At 63.8% G+C, this 22,042-nt stretch overlaps 2 protein-coding genes across 4 annotated transcripts; both read left to right on the plus strand.

Moving 5' to 3' along the window:
• The first annotated feature begins 296 nt into the window (after positions 1-296).
• Positions 297-4,883, plus strand: REPIN1 (replication initiator 1). Of its 2 annotated transcripts, none has more exons than XM_055143712.1 (3): positions 297-550; positions 1,171-1,317; positions 2,347-4,883. In XM_055143712.1, the coding sequence occupies exon 3, from the start codon at positions 2,358-2,360 to the stop codon at positions 3,987-3,989; it is 1,632 nt and encodes a 543-aa protein (XP_054999687.1). In that variant the 5' UTR covers positions 297-550; positions 1,171-1,317; positions 2,347-2,357; the 3' UTR covers positions 3,990-4,883. The 2 variants fall into 2 exon arrangements, with proteins under 2 accessions (XP_054999687.1, XP_054999682.1); XM_055143707.1 differs by having other exon boundaries at positions 298-550; positions 1,120-1,317.
• Positions 4,884-9,256: 4,373 nt separating this feature from the next.
• ZNF775 (zinc finger protein 775) lies at positions 9,257-16,844 on the plus strand. 2 transcript variants are annotated; one of them, XM_055136608.1, is made up of 3 exons: positions 9,257-9,368; positions 12,445-12,525; positions 14,863-16,844. In XM_055136608.1, the coding sequence occupies exons 2-3, from the start codon at positions 12,495-12,497 to the stop codon at positions 16,326-16,328; spliced, it is 1,497 nt and encodes a 498-aa protein (XP_054992583.1). In that variant the 5' UTR covers positions 9,257-9,368; positions 12,445-12,494; the 3' UTR covers positions 16,329-16,844. The 2 variants fall into 2 exon arrangements, with proteins under 2 accessions (XP_054992583.1, XP_054992573.1); XM_055136598.1 differs by lacking the exon at positions 9,257-9,368 and adding an exon at positions 12,236-12,276.
• Positions 16,845-22,042: the final 5,198 nt, after the last annotated feature.

The raw sequence follows: 22,042 nt of genomic DNA on the forward strand, positions 1-22,042 counted from the left end.
TGCGGCCGAGAGCGTCCCCTTGGCCAACGGCGGCCACCTGCCCCGCGGTGAGTCAGCGCGGCCGCCCCGGGCCTGCCCGGACCCCCCTGGCCAAGCTCGCGGCACCCGGGTTCCCGTCTCCGGGGAGCTCTGCACCCTGCACAGCCGCGAGGTGGCCCCTGGGGGATCGTCCCTCCCCGGGCCCGCGCCCCCCGGGGGCCAGCGAGTGTCCCCGCAGCGGCCACGCAGTGCCCGGGGCCGCGCGCGCATCCTCGGACGCACAAAGGGTCGGGCTCGGGAGCCGGTCCCCGCGGCGCGGGGCGGGTCGCCATGGCAACGGGGCGGAGGGGGTCACCCCGAGCGCGCGCGCGGGCCCCGGCGCCCCGCCCCGCCCTCCGGCCGCCGGCCCCAGCCCGCGACTGACCCTCGGCAGCTCCTGTAGTCACGTGGCGCTGGGAACCGGGGGGGGGCCGGGGCCGGGCCTGGCGCCCTGAACTCGAACCTGCCGCTGTCGCCGCGGCGCTGCGGCCTCATGGACGCGCCCCGCGCCCCCGCGCCCCCCGCCGGACAGGTGCGTCCCGGGCAGGTCGCGGGGGGCGCCCCCTGCCCGGCGCGTGACGGCGCGCGCGGAGGCTGGGGGGCGCCCCCGGACCCGCACGGTGGGGGGCGAGCCCGCGCACCTGCGCACCTGCGCGGGGGGGGACCCCTGGAGGGCCCGTCCGGGGGGCGCGAATGAGGACGGAGGAGGGAGGGACACGCGCGGATGCCAAAAGGGGGGGCTGGGGGGCCGCGACCCTTGGCCTTCTGGGCTGCGTCGGGGGCTCTAGAGCGAGTCCTGGTGCCCGGCGTCTCGGCGCGGCCCCGGGAAACGGGGGGGGCCCGGAATTGGGGTCCGGAGGAGGCCAGGGGAGCCGGGTCCTGGAGAGGCGGCCAGAGGCCGGCCGCTGGCCATCGGCTCGGGGCCCCGTGCCCGTGACCTTACCCCGGGAGGAAGTGACCCCCAAACGCGGCCAGCACTTCCTCGTTGCAGGGGGCGCGCGCGCGGGCGCCCCCGTGTCCATGGGGTGCGGGGAGGGCCGCGGGGACGGGGGGCGGGGGGGAGCGCGGCGCCTCACGCTGCCCTCGCCCCCCTCCCCGCAGGTACGGCCCGCGGCTCTGCAGCCAGAGGCCTGAGCTCTGCCATGGGGGTAGGGGTGTCCTTACTGCTGCAGTTCTCGCTGACTTCTGGGGGCTACCAGAGTGTGGGCCGGACCAGGCGCTGCAGCCACCGAAGTCTCCCCGGGACTCGCCCCGACAGCAGCTGGACAAGGCCTCGTCTCCAGCCCCGCGGTCTCCAGGGTAGTGTGGCCCCTTGGCCCCGGCGGGACGCGCGTCCTTCTCTCCCTCGGGGTTAACTGTGTGCGCTCAGGGGGCCCCAGCCCCGCGCTGCCCCCGCGGCTCGCCGGGACTCTGGGCTGTGTCGGGAGCTCGTGGGCAGGCAGAGAGGGTCCCTCTGGAGTCTGCCCGCCACCCACCCCCCCTCCAGCTGGAGGCCGCCTCCCCTCCCCCCCCCCCGCGGGGCAGCCCTTGATGGGCAGGGGCCACCGACCCAGTGGCCCCCACCCCCTGGGAGAGGCTGGGCTCGGGCTGCCCCAGTTGGGGACCAACTCTGGGATGTCCCAGTGGCGTGAGGATGGAGGACAGGCCTGGCTCAGGCTGTGCTGGCGGGGGTACCTCACGCTCCCCCCTGCTCCCCCCAAGGGCTGTTCCCAGACTCCTGCTTCCTCCCGAGAGGGGTTTAGGAAGCCTGAGGTGCTCCCCCTGCACACAGCCCTGCAGCCCTGATTAGGTTGTGACCCGGAGAGGCTGCTGGCACGGAGATGCTGTAGAGGTTCTTCCCCAGGAGGCCTTCCGGAGCCTGGAGTGCCCGAAGCAGGGGTGCCAGTCCCCGAGGCCGGGTTCTGCCCCGTTAGGGTCCCCTCGGGCATGTCCCAGCAGCTCTGCCTCCTCTGCCCGGTTGGGAGCTCAGCCCTTCCCCGGGGCCTCTGCGAAGCTCCGATGCGGCCGCGGGAAAGTAGGGAAAGCAGAGGGCGGCGGGGAAGGCGGCAGGGGCTGGGCAGGGGGACCTGGGCTGAGCACTGTTGGGAGAGTGGGTGAGCTCCAAGGTGGGACTGTTTGCTTAGCCAATACCAGCGGGTTCCCCAGCGGGCCCGAGAGCGTCAGTAGAGGCGCAGAGACACGCAGGAAAGGGAAGTCGCACAAGAGCCCCGAGTGACAACAGTGCAGCGATCGCAGGAAGTGGCGGGGTCTAGTTCCAGGGCACTGGGGTCCCGGGCGGCGGGGGGCGGGGCGCGGAGCCCCCCAGTGACTGTGCCTTTCTGCCCGCAGAGGAAGAGCCCATGCTGGAACGGCGCTGCCGGGGCCCCCTGGCCATGGGCCCGGTGCAGCCCCCGCAGGCGCCGGGGAAAGAGCCCCGCGGGCTGAGGTCGCCGGGCCCTTCCGTGGCCCCAGCGGGCAGCCAGGCCCCCGTGAGGGCGCATCGCTGTGCCCACTGCCGGAGGCGCTTCCCGGGCTGGGTGGCCCTGTGGCTGCACACCCGCCACTGCCGGGCGCGGCTGCCCCTGCCCTGCCCGCAGTGTGGCCGCCGCTTCCGCCACGCCCCCTTCCTGGCGCTGCACGGCCAGGTCCACGCGGCGGCCACCCCCGACCTGGGCTTCGCCTGCCACCTGTGCGGCCAGAGCTTCCGAGGCTGGGTGGCCCTGGTCCTGCACCTGCGGGCCCACTCGGCCGCCCGGCGGGCCCTGGCCTGCCCCGACTGTGACCGCCGCTTCTGGCGCCGGAAGCAGCTGCGCGCCCACCGCCGGCGCTGCCCCCCGCCGCCGGCCCCCGAGGCGCGGCCCTTCATCTGCGGCAACTGCGGCCGCAGCTTCGCGCAGTGGGACCAGCTGGTGGCTCACAAGCGCGTGCACGTGGCCGAGGCCCTGGAGGAGGCGGCCACCAAGGCCCTGGGGCCGCGGCCCCGGGGCCGGCCCGCCGTGACGGCCCCCCGGCCCGGGGGCGACGCCGTGGACCGCCCGTTCCAGTGCGCCTGCTGCGGCAAGCGCTTCCGCCACAAGCCCAACCTGATCGCGCACCGGCGCGTGCACACGGGCGAGCGGCCGCACCAGTGCCCCGAGTGCGGGAAGCGCTTCACCAACAAGCCCTACCTGACGTCGCACCGGCGCATCCACACGGGCGAGAAGCCCTACCCATGCTCCGAGTGCGGCCGCCGCTTCCGCCACAAACCCAACCTGCTGTCGCACAGCAAGATCCACCGGCGCTCGGAGGGCGCGGCCGCCGCGCTGCTGCCCGCGGGGCCCCTGGAGCCGCCGGCGCCGCCGCCGCCGCCGCCGCCGCGCGCCGCCCCCGAGCCCCCGCCCGCGCCGCGGGCCGAGCCCCCCGCGCTGCTGTTCGGCTGCGAGGACTGCGGCCGCACGTTCCGGCTGGAGCGCTTCCTGCGCGCCCACCAGCGCCAGCACAGCGGCGAGCGCCCCTTCGCGTGCCCCGAGTGCGGCAAGACCTTCGGCAAGAAGACGCACCTGGTGGCGCACGCGCGCGTGCACTCGGGCGAGCGGCCCTTCGCCTGCGACCAGTGCGGCCGCCGCTTCTCGCAGGGCAGCCACCTGGCGGCCCACCGGCGCGACCACGCGCCCGAGCGGCCCTTCGTGTGCCCGGACTGCGGCAAGGCCTTCCGCCACAAGCCCTACCTGGCCGCGCACCGGCGCATCCACACGGGCGAGAAGCCCTACGTGTGCCCCGACTGCGGCAAGGCCTTCAGCCAGAAGTCCAACCTGGTGTCCCACCGGCGCATCCACACGGGCGAGCGGCCCTACGCCTGCCCCGACTGCGACCGCAGCTTCAGCCAGAAGTCCAACCTCATCACGCACCGCAAGAGCCACATCCGGGACGGCGCCTTCTGCTGCGCCATCTGCGGCCAGACCTTCGACGACGAGGAGAAGCTCCTGACCCACCAGGGGAAGCACGACGTCTGAGCGGGGCGGCGGTCCCCCTGGGGCCCTGGGTGGCCGCCGGGGTCGCCTGGTGATTGGCTGCCCGCCCCCCCAAGGGCTGGGGGAGGCGGGGAGGGAGCTGGGCCCCGTGAGGAGGTTGGGCGCCCCCTCCCCGCCATGCCCACCGCAGGGCCCCGGGCTCCAGCTGTTGGTCTGCCTGGAGAAGTAGCAATAGCAGCTCTGTGTACCCCGTAGGGCCATCTGGCTGAGGAGTCGCTGGCGCCGGAAGAGCCTCCGGTGCAAACGCCTTAACGTCCGTCTCTTAGTAGGTCCCTTCTGTGCTCTCCCGGAGGTCGCCGTGCTACAGAGCTTAGTAACCCAGTATCCGGAGGGTGCGCCTGTTGGGGCCGCCCCGGAGAACCCACTCGCCTTGTTGCAGCGCCTGGGAGGCGAAAACGAGCTCCTCCGGCCCACCAGACCCCCCCCCTGCGCTCCCGCCATCCGGCAGGGGACACGCGCTCCTGTTAGTGGCTCCCCGAAGACCTTCCTCCTTGGTCAGATCTGCTTTAGATGCCGCGAGAGTGGCCCCTGGCTGTTGGCTGCACCCCCGCGCTTGCCGCATCCCTCCAGAGCTCAGCACCCGTGGGGAGCAGCACCCATGGGGAGCACCACCCGCCCCAGCAGCGGGGGTGGGTGAGGGGAGAGGGCAGGGAGTTCGCTTTGCATTTCCCAGTCGCTGAACACTCAGGTGACAGGGATCCCCCCACCTGCTGCCACCCAGGTTCTGTCGTAGGGTAGTTGTTAGAAATTCTTCCGTACCGAATGGAATCTGCTGTCCTCTGATTTCTACCTGTTGGGCTTTGTTCTGTCCTCTGGAGCGGAACCACCACCTCTCACCCTCCTTTTTCAACTAGACAATAAAGATTCGGTTTTAGAGTTGGTGGCGAGGAGTGTTCTTTCTCCCGGAGACGGGCTGCAGGGGTGCCTGCTAGCCAGCCGAGCGCCCCCCTCGAGCCCCGCTGGGCCCTGCCTCTGGGTCAGCCTCTGCAGAGGGGCTGATTCTCTAGAAGCTTCACCGTTGTGTGGGGTCAGGGCAGACACAGGGGTGCCAGGCGGCAGGGAAAGGCCTGCCAGGTCCCGTCCCCCCCCCCGCCTGCTGGACAAGCTCCTGGCACGGCTGTGCCTACTAATTAAAGTGCCTATTTTTGACAGCTGTCACTAGGCCAGCTCTGTGCCTCTCGGTAGTTTCTTCATGGTGGGGGGAGGGGGAGCGTAGCTGGCCATGCTCAGGGTTTACTCCTGACTCTGTGCTCAGGTACCTCCTGGCAGGGCTGAGGGGACCATGTACAGTGCCAGGGATTGAGCCTCCGTTGACCACATGCAAGGCCAGTGTCGTACCCTTTGTATTGTCTCTCCAGCCCCAGTTTAATGATTTCTGCACAGGTCCTTGACACCTCGTACTGTTTGGTGCATAATAAGTATTACACTTTATTCTTCTAGTTTGCTTTTTATTTCGTTTTGCCACCTGCAGTGGTGCTCAGGGCTGACTCCTGGCCCTGCACTCAGGAATCACTCCTGGAGGTGCCGGGGATCAAACTTGAGTTGGCTGCATGCAAGGCAAATGCCCTACCCACTGTACTATCTCTCTGGCCCCACACTTTATTCTTGTGACTTGCAAAGGAGTTCACCGGAAATGATCTCAGCTAATCCTGGAGTTGGTGGGTCCTCCACCTGTGTGCGAGCGAAAACACTGGCTCAAGGTCATTCGAATTCTCGCCTGACTCTGAGACTTTGATTCAGTCACTTCAGCCACCATCACCACGACACCATCATCACCCCAGAGCCCTCCTGGCTGCTTCCCACCCCCTCCAGCACACGGCCCTCCACGGCTTTCAGCACCTCTACTACATCACCATCCTGTGTGTGTATTGGGTGACTGGAATATACCACTGCTGCCCCTTGCAAAGAAGAGAATTTTAAACGTTCGGGGAGCTGGTAGCAGGTTCACAGGGTTCAGAGCCAGCCCCACAGAGAGGCCGAAGCTGAGGGTGTCTGTGCACACACAAGGGCAGCGGTGGGTGGGTCTGGAGTGTGTAGGATGAAAGGGGCAGCTTCAAAGCTTCCCGTTGATTTATGGGGCTTGGGCACGTAAAGAGCCAGTGGCTGATAGCAGCTTGTTTTTCAAAGCCAGTGTGTGGGCATTGTCTCAGGAAACCTCAGTCTTCAGGAGGCCAGAGAGTCAAGGAAGGGGGGCAGGAAAGTAGGCAGGGGTCCGGAAACGCTGGGTAGGGAGTGGCGGACAGGTGGTCATGACATTCTCAGCTGGTGTCGGGCGCGGAGTGGAAGGGCAAGAGTGAGGAACCTGCCCACGGCTCCGGAGTTTGGAAGCAAAGGGCCTGGCCATGGGGAAGTGCACGTTCCCTCAGAGATCTCTCTGGCCCGCGGAGAGACAACAGTGGAAAGCGCTCCTAATTGGGTGGATTCTGTGAGCAGTCCAGATCTGAAATAAAACTAGTGAGGATAATAAATAGGGGGCTCAAGATGACACATGCCGATCAAGAGCAACTTTATTAACAGCCATAATGGTTTTATACTTTTCCTAGCAGGGGGTTGGTACATAAGTTGTCAATCATCAGGGAAGTGTCTTCTCAGACCAAATAAGGAAAGGTTCGGGGCGTACTTTGGTGGGCTTACAACATTCTCCAAGAGTAGGTTGAGAAATAGTGGGGAGGGGAAGGCAAGGGTTTATCTGGCAGGAGCATCTGGCAGGAGGAAGGCACAAGGCTTTTAATGTAGAGGAAGGCACTCTACTTTACAGGCTTTTAGGGGTCTCTTAGTTAACTGCCCTGGGCTACTTTTACCTCTTGAGTTTAGCTATTTCTTTGTCACAAGGGCACCTGTGCCTCAGGTCATGCAAAGCTGGTAATGGAATTTTCCGGTTTGTCCGGAGTAAAGGTTTTGGGGTCCTCTTTTGTTCAGGGTCCTGAGCAGTCCCCAACAGGGAAGGTGGTTGTGTTGCCTCTTCTGGCACCCTTTTGCCCACTCTTTTTTGGGCTGAAGTTCAGGGAAGTCTATGGAAGCGCCTGTTGGGGGGCGGGCCTGGGTTGGTAAGGAGGAACAGAGAGATCTTGGCAGTGGATCCTTCCGGAGCCCCCGGGCCACCGGGGACGGTGCTGTCAGCAGTCTGGAGGGAAGAACTGCCCAGACTGGAGGCTCAGGGCTCTGTGGCGGGGGTACCCTGTGTGCAGCTTCATTACTTCTGCAATTATAAACATTTTCAAGGGTGCGGAAACACTTTACCCATATGGAAGTCCTTTTTACCATAGAGTTTGAGGACATCCTTGGTGTATGCAGATACATGACTCCCTCCTCACCCCACTTTGTTCTTTATTCATTTTGTTTGTTTAATAGAAATAGGATCCCGGGGCCAGAGCGATAGCACAGCGGGTAGGGCGTTTGCCTTGCATGCGGCCGACCCGGGTTCGATCCCCGGCATCCCATATGGTCCCCCAAGCACTGCCAGGAGCAATTCCTGAGTGCAAAGCCAGGAGTAACCCCTGAGCATCGCTGGGTGTGACCCAAAAAGCAAAAAAAAAAAAAAAAAAATAGAAATAGGATCCCAGGTATGCTTCCTTCTTTCAACCCCTGACTTGCCCTTGATCATGAAATATCTGGAGGAATCCTTCACTCTGGGCACAGAGAGTAGAAGCAATACAGATTTGGAACCAGGATGCTGAAATTTCCTGTCCTCTAATGAGTCTCACTGGGTGCTCAAAAATGAGATGAGGGGCTGGAGCGATAGCACAGTAGGTAGGGCGTTTGCCTTGCACTCGGCCAACCCGGGTTCGAATCCCAGTGTCCCTTATGGTCCCCTGAGCACCGCCAGGAGTAATTCCTGAGTGTAGAACCAGGAGTAACCCCTGTGCATCGCCAGGTGTGACCCAAAAAGAAAAAAAAAAGAAGAGATGAATGAGACTTTCTAGTCAGTATCTGGTCTCCATGTACATATCACAGTGTGTGTGTGTGTGTGTGTGTGTGTGTGTGTGTGTGTGTGTGTGTATGTATTGCCAGTGATGGCCAGGGCCACTAAAGTCACACCAGGAAGCGCTTAGGGGCCACTAGGGTCACACCCAGCAGTGCTAAAGGGGTCATGTGATGCTGGGGATCAAACTTGAGGCCTTCCACATACACTCCTTTGAGCATCCCTCTGGCTACTGCCTTAAGGTTTTCCACTTTGCAAACGTTTCTCTTGAACCAGTTAGAGTCCTACAAAAACCCAGTCAAGTTTTTGTACGTAACCAGCCAACTCTTTTGCACTTATGACTAAGTCAAAGTCCAAAAAGAATCTTTTATAAAAATGGCCCAGGGAAATCTTGGCTCCTGGCTTCTGGCGTCAGGAAGTTAAAGAGCTGTCGGAACGTTGGTGGATGCATTGTTTAGGATAAGGCTTGTCGGCTGTTCCCTCCCAGGTCCCAAGGTGGTGTGTGCGCAGCTCCGAGAGAATCCTGCCAGTGGGAGCTCGCCTAGAGGATGAAATGGGAGGGATTTCATACACATAAAGGGGCATTTTCCTTCCAATCTGGATGGGTAGACAAGAACATTCTCTTTCCAAAAGTTTCCCTGGAACAGACTTGGGCACCCTGACTGCCTTGGCAGCTGGGGAAGACAAATCCACTTAAGTGAACTAAGTCCACCCAGGATCTTAACTTTGCCAGCCAGCTGTTTCCTCAACTAGAAAGTTCAGTGATTGGGAGAGGTCCCGCGGCTGCGGCCCGTGCGGGTGTCTGCCTTGTACCCGGGTGCGACCCCTGGCACGGCCAGGAGTGATCCCCGAGTGCAGAGAGGGCGTCGGGTACGGGGCAGGTGTCGGGGCCCACGTGCCCACTAGGTGCCTCTCCGTGCAGGGGTGGAGGGGTGGAGGGCGGCTTCTCTCCCTAGATACGCTACACTCCCCTAGCTAGAGCACCAGAGGCGCTAAAGCAAGCGCCCAACGCCATCGCCGAGTCTCACGCACAGTCGCGTATGCGCGTCAGAGAGCGTCATGGGCGTGTGCCCCCACCTGGCTGGCTCCTAGGGTTCGCGGCGGGGCGGCGGTGACGCGCGCCGCTGGGCCACCCGCTGCCCCCTCCCCTCCGGCCCGGGCCCCGCGAGGCCCGCGGGAGGCGAGGTCGGCCCGCCCACTCCGGCTATTGGCTCAGGAGAACAAAGGGGCCGCCCCGCGAGTTTCTCCGATAGGGCCGGGCTGGTCATCTGAGGGGAACAGCCAATCAGACGGCGGGGCGGCCCCCGAGACGGCCAGGCGCGTCGTCCAATCAGGGCCCCGGTCCCGCCCCGCCTGCCCCGGGACTGGCGGGGCCCGGGAGCCCGGTGCCCAAGGCGCCCTGGGGTGCAGTTCCCGTTAACCTTAGCCACAAAGTCAAGGTATTTATTCCCGTCCCCTCCCTCCGAACGCGGGCGGGGAGGGGCGGGCAGAGGGTGCGGGCCGTGCCCTCCCGCGCTGCCTCCACCCAGTTTCTGGCTGCAGGGCGGCCTTGGGGGCCCCCGGGGATCCCCCCGCCCCACCCCCCGCCAACCCTCTCTATAGCCCATAAGGGAGAAGGAGCCGGGTCGTGCGTGGGGAGGGCCTCGGTGGGGAGCCAGAGGGGCCCGGGAGAGTGGGAGGAACTGGGAGGTGAGCCGGGGGTGGGGGGGTGGGACTGCCCGCCCAAGGGGGCGCGCTGCAGCCCGTGCCCGACCCACGTTCGGGATGTCCAGGGGCTTGTGTCAGTCTCCCCGAAACACTGAGATTCTGGAAGGCCAGTGCTCGCCGCAGAGTGACACATAGTAGGTGCTTAATAAGTGACAAAATGAGCGAGATTAAGGATGGGGGTGTGAACAATGAAAGGGAAGCCCACAAGGGGGGTGCGTGTGTGTTGGGGGGTGCTATGTGTGTTGGGGTGTGTGTGTGTTGGTGTGGCATCTTCCTTCATGAAAGCCCCCTCCACTCCAGAGAAATGGGCACAGCCCAGATCTCGGTGGGTGTGCGGGCTGCAGGACTTTCCTGGTAAAGGCGTGGGGACGGGCAGGAAGAGCCCTGAGTGGGTTTTGGGCAGTGGAGCTGACAGTCACTGTGACCGGCACGCTAGAGGTGGTGACACCCAGACCCCACTTTGGTTTCTTTGGGGTGTTGGGGTGTGTGTCTGTTCATCTGTAAGAGGACGAGGTTAGAGAGCATTTGATGCCTTGCATTCTGAAGTTCTGTGATTTCACACTTCCACTCTCTTTGGGATTTAAATTTTAATGTTCTCTTGTTGAAACTTTTACATGGTTTACTGGGGCCTGTGGGTACTGGGTGGGAGAGAGAAATGCTGTAGCTTAAGATGTCAGTTTTTTTGTGGGGTCACACGGGGAGATACACAGGGGTTACTCCTGGCGGTGCTTAGGGGACGCTGGGAATCGAACCTGAGTCGGCCGCGTGCATGGCAAATGCCCTCCCCGCTGTGCTACCGCTCCAGTCCCTTAAGGGGTTCTTATTGTCAGTCTCACTGAGACGGATTATTATGCCATGTAGGTCGCATGGGGTCGGGTGGCTGCACACAGGGCCCCTGATGGAACCTGGTGTACCCGTGGGGGCTTCCTGGTCAAACAGCCCAGACCTGGGCGGGCAGGAGGGGTGTGGGCATGAGAGGACCCACACGCACATCTGCACCGCCCAGATGGGTGAGCGGAGGTTGGGTTTCTTTCTTTTTAGTGTTTTTTTTTTTTGGGGGGGTGGGACACACCCAGAAATGTTCAGAGGTTACTCCTGGCTCTTCACTTAAGAATTTGTCCTGGTGGCTCCATACTGGGTGCCGGGGATTCAACCCTGGTCAGCCGCGCGGCAGGCAGACGCCCTCCTCTGTCCTCTAGCTCTGGCCCCTGGATTTTAAACCCTTTTGCCAAGAAATTTTTAGCTCAATCTGAAAGTTGTTGGGGACCCACTGAGGTATTTCAAGCAAAGTAGCAACCTGTTCAGATGGTGACTTGAGGAGGATTAGAGTTCTGGTTGGTGGCGGGCTGTTGGGGGCCGAGGTGCCGGGAGGTGACAGTTCCCCATTCCCCGAGGGAGCACTGAGTCCTGAGCACAGCCGCTCTGGGCCACTTGGCCTGGGCCGTGAGGCCCCGAGCTCTGTGCTAGTCACGGGTCCTGAGGCCTAGAGATCTGCCCCGCCCCCCTCAGAGAGCCTCCCCAGAGGCTGGGGGTCCGGGGCAAAGGAGGCCCGAGTTGTCCATTTGTCCATGTGGTGAGTGGTCCCCGGAAGGATCCCAGGTTTCTGAGGGCAGGGGTATCTGGGCGGGAGACCCCAACGGGGTGTCGCCCCGGGCATGGGGTGAGTGGGGTCCCCCCCCCCCGGCAGGCTCCTGGCGTGGGGCAGAGGAGTGGGGCTGGGGGGAGATGGCCGGGCAGAGCCTGGGGAGGGTGCCAGGGTGGGGACACGCGTGGGACACGCATGCTGGAGGGGGGGCAGAGTGGGGATCAGATCGGGAGGCGGCTGAGTTGAGGGGGGCTGTCCATGGGATCATCCCGGGGCCTGCAGGACGGAGGCCCAGGAAATGGATCTTGGGGTGCATGCGTGCGGCCGAGGAGCAGAAGATGGGGGTCTGGAGGGATGGGGTCCTTTGGAAGTTGTCCGGAGGGTACTGGGAGCCTGGTGCTGGGCACAGGTGGGCTTGGGGGGCGCAGGGTGGTGCTGGGGACAGGCTGGACTGACCCTGGCCTTCTGGTAACTCTGAGAAGCGTCTGTTGGCGGCTGATGTGTGTGTGCGTCTCCGTCCCGCACTGCAGTGACTGCGCGGGGGATGGCACCTTGGCTCTGGGCTGAGGAGCTGCCCCCCCTAGCTCCCGGTGGCCGGCACACGTCCCCAGCCACTGCTGGGGCGTGAGGGGCAGTTTCCGCCTTCCTGCCCCAGGCGGGCCGGGTGGGTTCAGGGCCCAGCGGGCCGTGGCCGGGGGCTGCAGGGGGGCAGGGGACCTGGGTGCATCCCTGCCCGGCCTCTGCCCTGGGCCTTGCCCTTTGTGTGGCCACACCTGGCAGTGCTCAGGGGCTACTCCTGGCTCTGGGCTCAGGGATCACCCCTGGCAGTGCTCAGGGGACCAGATGGGGCATTGGGGACAGAGTCCGGACAGCCCTGTGCAAGGCCGGCACCTTCCCCACCGTGCTGTGACTCGCCCAGCTGTGCTCTGCTCCCCTTCCTGAGTCTCTCGTCACCCTCCCTGCTGTCCCCACCCCCAGCCTCGCCACCTGCTGCAGCCACAGTCAGATCGTCGCGGCCACAGCTGCCTGCGGGCTCATGTCCCAGCTGTGTCCAGGTCGGCAAAGACCAGCTGCACCCGGAGGGGAAGGGTCGGGGCCATGGGGGTGGGCCCGGGCAGCACGTTGCCGTGAGGTCCTGCAGGGAGATATTCCCAGGGGTGGCCAGGGACCGAAGCCCCATTTGCCAGCCCCGACGCTGACTCCTTCCTCCCATCTCTCCCCAGACGGCAGGACTGGGAGCTGCGGGGCGGATGCTGCGGGCGGTTGCCCCGCCATGGACAGCGGCCTGGCCGGCGCCAACACAGGTGAGAGAGGGCGGGGGACAGAGCTGAGCCGCCGGCTGTTCCGGTCTCGGGCTGAGCTGAGGGCTGAGGCTGGGTCTGAGGTCTCTCTGCTGCCCCACGCCGCAGACGCAGGGGCTCAGGCTGGGACGGACACTGAAGGGCGGAAAACGAGGAAACTGAGAAAACCACCGGGCACCAAGCCCAGCCCATGACTTGCCAGGTCAGAGACACACACACACACACACACACATGCACACACACACACTCACACACATGTACACACATGCACATGCACCCCTCCCCCAAGACCAGGGGCACCAACCCCAGCCTGTGACTTACCAGGTCAGTGACCACATACACACACACATACATGCATGCACTCACATGCACACACACACACACACACACAAACACACATGCACATGCACCCCTCCCCCAGGATCAGGGGCATCAAGCACAACCTGTGACTTGCCAGGTCAGAGACTACACACACACACACACACACACACACACACACGCGCGCACATGCACACACATACACACATGCACACACAAGAATGCACATGCATGCACACACGCACACACACATGTGCCCCTCCCCCACGACCAGTGGTTTTCAATCTTTTCACACCTGTGGGCTGCACGGCCTGTCGGTTGCCTGGCAGGGCCTTGTGTGGCCCAGCGCTAGTCCTTGGGCTGTGACTGGGGCAGTGTGCACCCGGCCAGGCACGGCAGGCCCAGCCGGTGTCAGCTGGGCCCTGAGGGTTCCCGGAAGCCTCTCCCCACCCAGCTGCTCTGCTCCAGGCCAGGGCCGCCCTGGCGACCATGCCCCTGTCAATCATTTCTCCCAGCCCCTGTCACCAGCCTGGTCACCGGGCAGCCAGCGGGAATCTGGATGGCATAGGAAAGGGGGGTGCCTGAGCAGAGGGGGATGCTCGAGGCCTGAGCGCAGGCGCTGACCCCCAGGGCCGCAGGTGCCCACCCAGGGCACCTCTCCGCTGGGCAACTTTTATTTCCCTGTCAAGTTTTCTTTCATTGGGGTTACATGAAATTACATGAAATTTGAACCACTGGTTGGTTTTTGGGCCACACCCAGTGGTGCGCAAGAATTACTCCTGGAGGTGCTTGGCGGATGATGTGGGGTGCTGGGGTTCGAGCCTCAGTCAGCTACATGCAAGGCAAGCGCCCTGCCCCTGTCCTGTCTCTGGCCTCATTACACCGAGTCTCATGGCAGGGGACAGGGAAGGGGCACCACTCACGCCTGCGCCCGTGGAAGCAGGCTGGCAGCAGTGTGTGCCAGGGCACTGGGCGAGGTGCCCCGCCAGGCACGGCTGCTCCTCTGGCTGCTGAGAACTTAGTCTCTTTTTCACGGGTGCAGGTGAGGTACAGACAGCAAGGTTCACGCAGATGAGGTGTTCTGGGCCAGGCTGGGTGCCCTCGGAGTGCTGGATGGTGGGGATCCAGGCTTAGCCTCCCAGACGCTGGTCTGGGTCCTAGTGCAACCCCCCTCTAAGAGGGACCGCGATGCCTCTGTGTAGGATAACATTGGGTGTGTCCTTTTAGCCTTGCTGCAGGGAACTTAGTTTACCTTAAAGCAGTGTCCTTCTGTATGGACACAAGAAGACAGTTAATATTGTGCTTTGTAACTTGGGAGTTGATTGACTCCAATAATATTTACTCCTGGGCATCTGCTTTCTCAACTCAGTTGCCTTTAGTTCCTAGGACCCCCAAAGCAGGGTCCCAACAAGGGACGGGATGGAATAGAGCCAGGGCAAGCTGTGAGTTAATCTCCTGTAGGAGTGGCCATCCCTTTTTTGTTGATTTGTTAATGTTCAACCCACCTTTGTATCGCCACCCTGACATGATTGCTATATAAATTAAGACTGTAAGAGCGGAGGGGCACAGAGTCAGAAGTGAGCGAGTGAGAATCCAGAGAAGCAGAAGGGCTCCAGAGAGAGAGATCGGGAGAGACCAGAGGAGAGACTACAGAGACAGTCAGAGATAGAGAGACATAGAAGAGAGCACAGCGGCACACACAGAAGCAGAGCACGGAGGAGGAGAGAGAGCCAGCCCGAGAGCCCGCAAACAACACACATCTCATCTCTTCCCCGCGCGCGAGTATATATATATTTCTTGCACCTCTGGGTAGGTCACTTTCTGCTCGCGTCCTGGGTTGGAGGATTCAGTTGGTTTGACATCCAGACCAGGATGGTGTCTGCCCATCTCGCTGACCCTCTGCCGTTCCCCCTTCCGCCACCCCCCCCTTTCCTCTCGCCCCTTTTCAGCCCTCCTCCCCCCAGTGCCCGCTGTCCTTCGAGGAATCCCCTGGCCGCGAGTGATTGTCCCTTTGCCTCGCAGGAGCTGGACCGATGACGAGGATCAAGCAGGAGAAGGCCGAGTGGCCGCTGCCCGCGCCGGCCGAGAGGGATAAGGAGAACATCTGCCGGCAGCCTCGGGGCCGCCCGCCGTGCCCGGGCCTGGGCAAGCCCCGCGCGCGGGGGGCGCAGGAGGAGGCGGGGGCGCCCCGGTGGGGCCCGCGGGCCGAGCCGGCGGGCGCGGCCCTGGCGCCGGGCGAGGGCCACTTCGCGTGCCTGGACTGCGGGAAGCGCTTCAGCTGGTGGTCGTCGCTCAAGATCCACCGGCGCACGCACACGGGCGAGAAGCCGTACCGCTGCGCCAAGTGCGGCCGCGGCTTCAGCCAGAAGCCCAACCTGGCGCGCCACCAGCGCCACCACACGGGCGAGCGGCCGTTCCGCTGCGCCGAGTGCGCGCGGCGCTTCAGCCAGAAGCAGCACCTGCTCAAGCACCAGAAGACGCACGCGCGGCCCGCCGCGCTCGCGTGCCCCGTGTGCCCGCGCAGCTTCCGCCACCAGCTGGGCCTGCGCGTGCACCTGCGCGCCCACGCGCGCGCGCCGCCCGCGCCCGCGCCGCCGCCCGCGCCCGCGCCGCCGCGGGGCTGCCGCCTGCGGGGCCGCGCCGCCTGGGCCTGGCTGGGGCGGGGCCCGGGCTGGTGGCGGCCGCCGGGGGGCGCGCGGCCCGACCACCCCGCGCGCAGGGCGCCCGGCGAGCCGCGCCAGTTCATCTGCAACGAGTGCGGCAAGAGCTTCACCTGGTGGTCGTCGCTCAACATCCACCAGCGCATCCACACGGGCGAGCGGCCCTACCCGTGCCCCGAGTGCGGCCGGCGCTTCAGCCAGAAGCCCAACCTCACGCGGCACCTGCGCAACCACACGGGCGAGCGGCCGCACCCCTGCGCGCACTGCGGCCGCCGCTTCCGCCAGAAGCAGCATCTGCTCAAGCACCAGCGCACGCACCAGCCCGCCCCGCCGGCCCCGCGCTGCGCCAGCTGCGGCCAGAGCTGCCCCAACCGCGAGGCGCTGCGGGCCCACCTGCGCGACCACCACTCCGCCCCCGCCCCCGCCGCCGCCGCCGCCGCCCCGGACCCCGCGGCCCAGCCCGCCCCGCCGCGCGGCATCCGGCGCGCCCGGAACCCTGGGGACGCGCTGTGGGGCCGCGCGCGCGCGGCGCCCGGCGAGCCGCGCCAGTTCATCTGCAACGAGTGCGGCAAGAGCTTCTCGTGGTGGTCGGCGCTCACCATCCACCAGCGCATCCACACGGGCGAGCGGCCCTACCCGTGCCCCGAGTGCGGCCGCCGCTTCAGCCAGAAGCCCAACCTCACGCGGCACCGGCGCAACCACACGGGCGAGCGGCCCTACAAGTGCGCGCTCTGCAGCCGCGGCTTCAGCCAGAAGCAGCATCTGCTCAAGCACCAGCGCACGCACCGGGGGCTGCCCGCGCCCGCCGCCAAGGACCCGACGCTCTAGCCCCGCGCCGCGGGTGCGCCTGACAACGGCCCTGCGTGGTGGCGGACCCGGGTGGCCAGGGAGGCGCCAACCCAAAGCGTTTTTCCCTCGAGGCAAAAGGACCCCAAAAACGGAATCCAGAAGTTTCCCCACAGGGACTGCACGAGGGCCCAGGGGCGCTGATGCTGACCCCCGTCCTAGCTGTGTGATTTGGTCCAGCTGCATCCTTGGCTTGGGTGGGACCGCGGGCCGCTGGTCCATCACTCTCGGGCGCAGCGAGAGTCCCCCTGGCTCCGTGGTGCCACAGCCCGGACGCCGGCGGGGACCGGGCAGTGTGAGGCTTGTGGCGATCAAGCATAAACAGGAAGGAACAAACGTCTCTTGGTCTCACCTATCCGGGACCCACTGCCTACGGTGCTGCTTCGGGGGGCCTGTGGCGCGAGGGGCCGGGTAGGGGTACTCCCAGAGTGCCCCAGGCCCCTGGTAGTGGGCCCCGTCAGGGGGGTGTTGTGGAGGAACAATGAAGGATTGTGTCCATCTCTGCCTCCTTGTCCTGGTTTGTTTCTGGGCCACACCCAGCGCTGCTCAGGGTCCTACTGGCTCTGCACTCAGGAGTCACGCCTGGTGGTACCCCGGAGACCATCTGGGACGCCGTGACCTCCACCCAGCCTCCCGCAAGGCAGACGCTCTCCCCGCGAGACGCCCATCACGAGGTGGGAGGGAAGGGGGACCCCAGCATGACGGCACTGCACCTGCCAGCCCCCCAGTCTCCACTCTTCGAGTGCCTCCTCCTTGGGGTGCTGTGCTGGGCACCCCGGGTTCTGCGCTTCCCTGGACCATGCACTGCTGTCGAGTGACCCAGCAGCTCCAGGGCACCCCGTACGGCCTGGCCCCAGCCTGGCCCCTGGAGAGGCAGAGGGGGGGGGGTCTATTCAAGGACCTCCCCGCCCCTCCCCAGTGACGGCCTTTACACTCTGCCACGGCTGGATGCTGCAGCTCCTGAGACCAACCCTAGCAAGGTCACCACCTCCAGGAGCGCGTCCCAGAGCAGCAGCCCTGCGTTAGGGACCCCCAGGGCTAAGGGCAGACCTGCAGACTATATCAGTGTAGGCGGGCCGCAGAGGGCTTGGGAGGGGGCTTTTGGACAGCAGCTGTGTCTTCCTGGAACGGTTTAATGAGCAAAGCGAGCAGGCCGAGAGGGGGTGTCACCAGGCCCCAGGCAGCAAGTTCTCAAGAGTGGCTTCTCCCAGGCCCCGGGCTCTGGCCCGTCAGAGGGAGGAGGACGGGTGTGCAGACCCCGCCGGCCACGTCAGGCAGCACAGCCGTGCTCCATCGGGGTCGCTGCCGCCTTAGCACACACCGGGTGTGCTTAGATGACAGACTTGGGGGTCCAAGCTGTGGGTTTGGGGTCCCAGGGAGGACCCAGCATCCCGAGGTGCTGACGGCCGCCACCTTCTGTGTCGTCAGAGCTGGGAGGGGCAGGGAGGCTGGGACGACAGCTGTCCAGTGTCTGAGCTGCCCGAGGACCCCGCCCTCTCCCTCATCCGCCCTAACACCCCTACAGAGCCCCGCCTCCACGGGCATGGTGGGGGGCCCGTGTATGAGTCTGGGGGCACATGAGCCCTGGAGCTCGTGAACGTCGGTCTAACACTTCTCAGCGCAGCTCAGGCGGGTTTCCTGATGCCGTCAGGGCTGCAGGAAAGGGGGTGGCCGGAGTCCACCAGGTCAGACGGGGGCACTTCCGCCTCACCCAGGCTTCTCCAGTGGCGGCCTGGCTTGGCAACTTTGCTTTTATTCCCGTTAATTTTATCATTATATTTTGTTCTGGGGGCCACAAGAGGTGGCGTGTGGAATGCAGGCGCCCTACCTGCTGTGCATCTGCCCAGCCCCCTGATGGTATTTCTATTTTGGCGGGTTGAGTCACATCTGGTGGTTTGGGGACTACAACTGGGTCTGTGTCAGGGCCGGAGCGATAGCACAGCGGGTAGGGTGTTTGCCTTGCACGCGGCCGACCCGGGTTCGATCCCTGGCATCCCATATGGTCCCCCAAGCACTGCCAGGAGCAATTCCTGAGTGCAAAGCCAGGAGTAACCCCTGAGCATCGCTGGGTGTGACCCAAAAAGCAAAAAAAAACAAAAACAACTGGGTCCGTGCTTGGGGGTCACTCCCTGGTCACTTGGGAGCCAGGTAATACCAGGGTCGGCAGCACGCAAGGGAAGTGCCCTGACTAGCCCCAGTGTGACTGTTTCGGCTTTTGGGCCTCACTTGGCGGTGCTCCTGTTTATTTTTAAAATCGTATAACGAGGCCAGAGATGGCTTAGGAAGAGGAGACAGACCCAGCCCAGTGGACGGGGCCCTGAGCGAGCTGAGACAGAAGGTGACTCGGGACGGGAAGTAGCCCCAAGTCAGCCAAGATGTCAGAGCACCAACCTCCCCCTGCCCGTGGCCAGGGGCCCAGTGGGACACGCCCGGGCCAGGGGAGCACGTGAGATCAGCTGCCCCTCTGTTGGGAGGGGCTGGCAGCTAAGGAGACCCACCTGCCTCTCGCCTCAGAACATGCTTGCCCGGGCAAAGGGCAGGTGCTTCCGGCCAGCTGGCAAGGGGCTGTCCCTGAGGGTGCTCCGGGGGCAGCCGCTGGAGGCAGCGTGATGCTTCGGGGGTCTCTTCTTCCTTGTCCGGTGGTCTGGGTCGGGCACAGCGAGACCCGGACGAGAACGCCATCACAGCGAAAGGACAGGTAGCAGGGCGCTGGGCTAGCTGACTGGGGGTCAGTCCTCGGCACCCCTTCTGGTTCCCTGAGCCCCGCCAGTAGTGACTCCTGAGCACAGAGCCGGAAGTAAGTCCTGTGCACAGCCGCGTGTGCCCCAAAACACAAAGCTTGTCCTTAAGAGGGACAACTGGTAGGGCAGGAATGGTAGCTGGCAGGAGGCCTGCTGGGTGAAGTGGAAACTCTCGGGCCCGGACATGGAGATGGTGCAAAGGGCTGGAGCACAGGCTCCGAAGCTTGAGGACCTGAGTTCAGACCCTGGCACCACAGTGCTCCTGGCCTCACTTGGCGGTGCTCAGGGCTCACTCCTAGATCTGTGCTCAGGGCTCACTCCCGGTGGTGCTCAGGGGGACATACGTGGTGCAGAGGGTTAGAACGGGGTCAGCTGTGTGCAAGGTAAGCACCCTCCGCCTCGGAAAGCGCTCCTGGAGCAGCGCTGGGAGTGATCCCCGAGCACCCGCAGGTGAGGTCCTAAAACCAAAAAGAAGAAAAAAGGACCAGAGAGAGCACAGCAGGGAGAATGCCTTTGCATGCGGCTGACCCGGGCTCGATCCTCAGCATCCCATAGGGTCCCCGCCCCCCCCCACCAGGAGTGCTCCCTGAGCACTGCTGGCTGTGGCTTAAAAACAGAAATGAGGGGCCGGAGCGATAGCACAGCGGGTAGGGCGTTTGCCTTGCACGCGGCTGACCCGGGTTCGATCCCCGGCATCCCATATGGTCCCCCAAGCACCGCCAGGAGTAATTCCTGAGTGCAAAGCCAGGAGTAACCCCTGAGCATCGCTGGGTGTGACCCAAAAAGAAAAAAAAAAAAACAGAAATGAAAATTCAAAAAAAGAAAAGAAGCGACCGTCTTCCACATTCCGCACGCAGATCTGGAGGGAGCAGGGCTCGAGACATCCCGGCCCGGGCGGGCAAACTTTCAGGGTTGATGACATAGGCCTGGCGTTGCCCTGCACCAGAGCACAGGCCATCGGAGGCAAGTGAACACCGGGAACGCGGCAGAGGCTAGAGCGGAATGGAAGACGACGTGATCGTGAGGTTTAGATCGCGGCACGCAGCGCTCAGACGGTCCAGAGCGAGAGCCAGCGTTCCCGCCCAGCGACAAGAAGCTAGAAGTCTAGGCATGCCTCCCAGCCTCGCCCTCCCCGCATCTGGAGTGAGCCTTTGTGGGGGTACTGGGTAGAGTCAGGTCATCCCGGGGGGCGCTGGCTTGGCGGGGCCGCGCAGCGATGCGCACAGCACGGCCTCAGCGCCAGCCTGATCTGCCCGCGGCTGCTCGCACGGCGGCTGTAGGAGCGGAGGGAAAGGGAGAACGGCTTCTGCGGAGGCCCCACGGGTGACAGGCACGCCTGGGCAGACTGTGCATGCATTTCCAGGCCCGCTCAGTAAGGACAATACCGCGAGAAAGTGGGCCACGCCGGCCTCTTATTTCCAGTGCCTCCAAAACCTCCATCTCCCCCACGCCCCAGTTTAAGCGTGCAGTAACATTCTGCCTACGAGATGTGCACTCCTGAATTAAAATATACTTTATTGCTAAAGATGAGGACCATCCCCCAAGCCTGCGGAGACCTGCAATCTTTGTGCCGGTGGAAAGTGCGGGGAAAGCAAAGACACACACACACACACACACACACACACACACACACACACACACACACACATACACACCACCACCACATGCCCTCCAAGTGTGATAAAATGGGGTGCACTTGTAAGCACCCCAGAGCTAAGCCTGCCGAAAGCTGGCTGTCCTGACGTCAGGTCCTGTGGAGGTCGATGTGGAGGTCTCGTCCTGTTCAGCAGGGAGAACCCTTCATGGGGCTGAGAAGGGCACGCAGCCGAAGGAACAGAGGCAGAGCCCGGAGGAGGGAGGAAAGGCGTTTATTCCACGGCAGTTACAGTATTCATACCTCCCTGCTGGGAGGAGGTGGTATAGGATGCACGCCGGGACCCCCAATAGAAATGCAGGGTGTGGCACGGGCCTTAGCTAGTGATAAACAATGGTGACAGGATAAGGTCAGTAAGGTAAAATGGCTCCTACAAGGTCCCATCTGGGTTTTAAACCTGAGGTAAAGAGAACTTTAGAGCACATCAGAGCCTGCCACCTGAGCCCACTTCTCCAGGGGCTGTGACCCAGCGTCCGCCCCCGCTGGCCTTGCGGCAGTGAGCTCATGCGCACAGCAGTGACCCCTGGGGGCTGGGAGACAGCCCCAGAGCAGCCAGACCCCCGCTCTCACAGGTCTGCTGAGGCCCAGCCTGAAGCTAGCATCGGCCGGCGGGGTGCTGGGGAGCCCAGGAGCTGGGTAGGTGACTCCAGTGCGGGGGTGCAGCCCCGGGGGAGGGGCCCGGGCGGGATGGGCCTCCCAGAACTGCAGGGTCAGTGGGCCCAGCTGTCCGGGGGAATCCACGTTCCTGCCGCTGGGGTGTCCCCGGGGTGAAGGTGCAGGAGCCCGAGCAGGGCCACGGGTCAGCTGGTTTCTGGGCCAGTGTGTGTGTGTGTGTGTGTGTGTGTGTGTGTGTGTGTGTGTGTGTTACAGGGCCTGTCTGTGTGTCTGAGCAGCTCTGTGTGTGTGTGTGTGTGTTACAGAGCCTGTGTGTGTCTGAGCAGCTCTGTGTGTGTGTGTGTGTGTGTGTGTGTGTTACAGGGCCTGTTTGTGTGTCTGAGCAGCTCTGTGTGTGTGTGTGTGTGTGTTACAGAGCCTGTGTGTGTCTGAGCAGCTCTGTGTGTGTGTGTGTGTTACAGAGCCTGTGTGTGTCTGAGCAGCTCTCTGTGTGTGTGTGTGTGTGTGTGTTACAGGGCCTGTCTGTGTGTCTGAGCAGCTCTGTGTGTGTGTGTGTGTGTGTTACAGAGCCTGTGTGTGTCTGAGCAGCTCTGTGTGTGTGTGTGTGTGTGTTACAGAGCCTGTGTGTGTCTGAGCAGCTCTGTGTGTGTGTGTGTGTGTGTGTGTGTGTGTTACAGGGCCTGTGT

Source organism: Sorex araneus, chromosome 1, assembly GCF_027595985.1.
Source record: "Sorex araneus isolate mSorAra2 chromosome 1, mSorAra2.pri, whole genome shotgun sequence".
In the NCBI taxonomy this organism is placed as follows: Eukaryota; Metazoa; Chordata; class Mammalia; order Eulipotyphla; family Soricidae; genus Sorex; species Sorex araneus.

What these genes read in the sequence shown, in the direction of transcription:
- REPIN1 (XM_055143707.1), top strand. Translation starts at nt 1,161, where the DNA reads ATGGGGGTAGGGGTGTCCTTACTGCTGCAGTTCTCGCTGACTTCTGGG. An exon ending in CCAGCCCCGCGGTCTCCAGG is followed by an intron (nt 1,318 to 2,346) that starts GTAGTGTGGCCC and finishes TTCTGCCCGCAG; the next exon opens with AGGAAGAGCCCATGCTGGAA.
- ZNF775 (XM_055136598.1), top strand. An exon ending in CCTGGCCGGCGCCAACACAG is followed by an intron (nt 12,526 to 14,862) that starts GTGAGAGAGGGC and finishes TTTGCCTCGCAG; the next exon opens with GAGCTGGACCGATGACGAGG.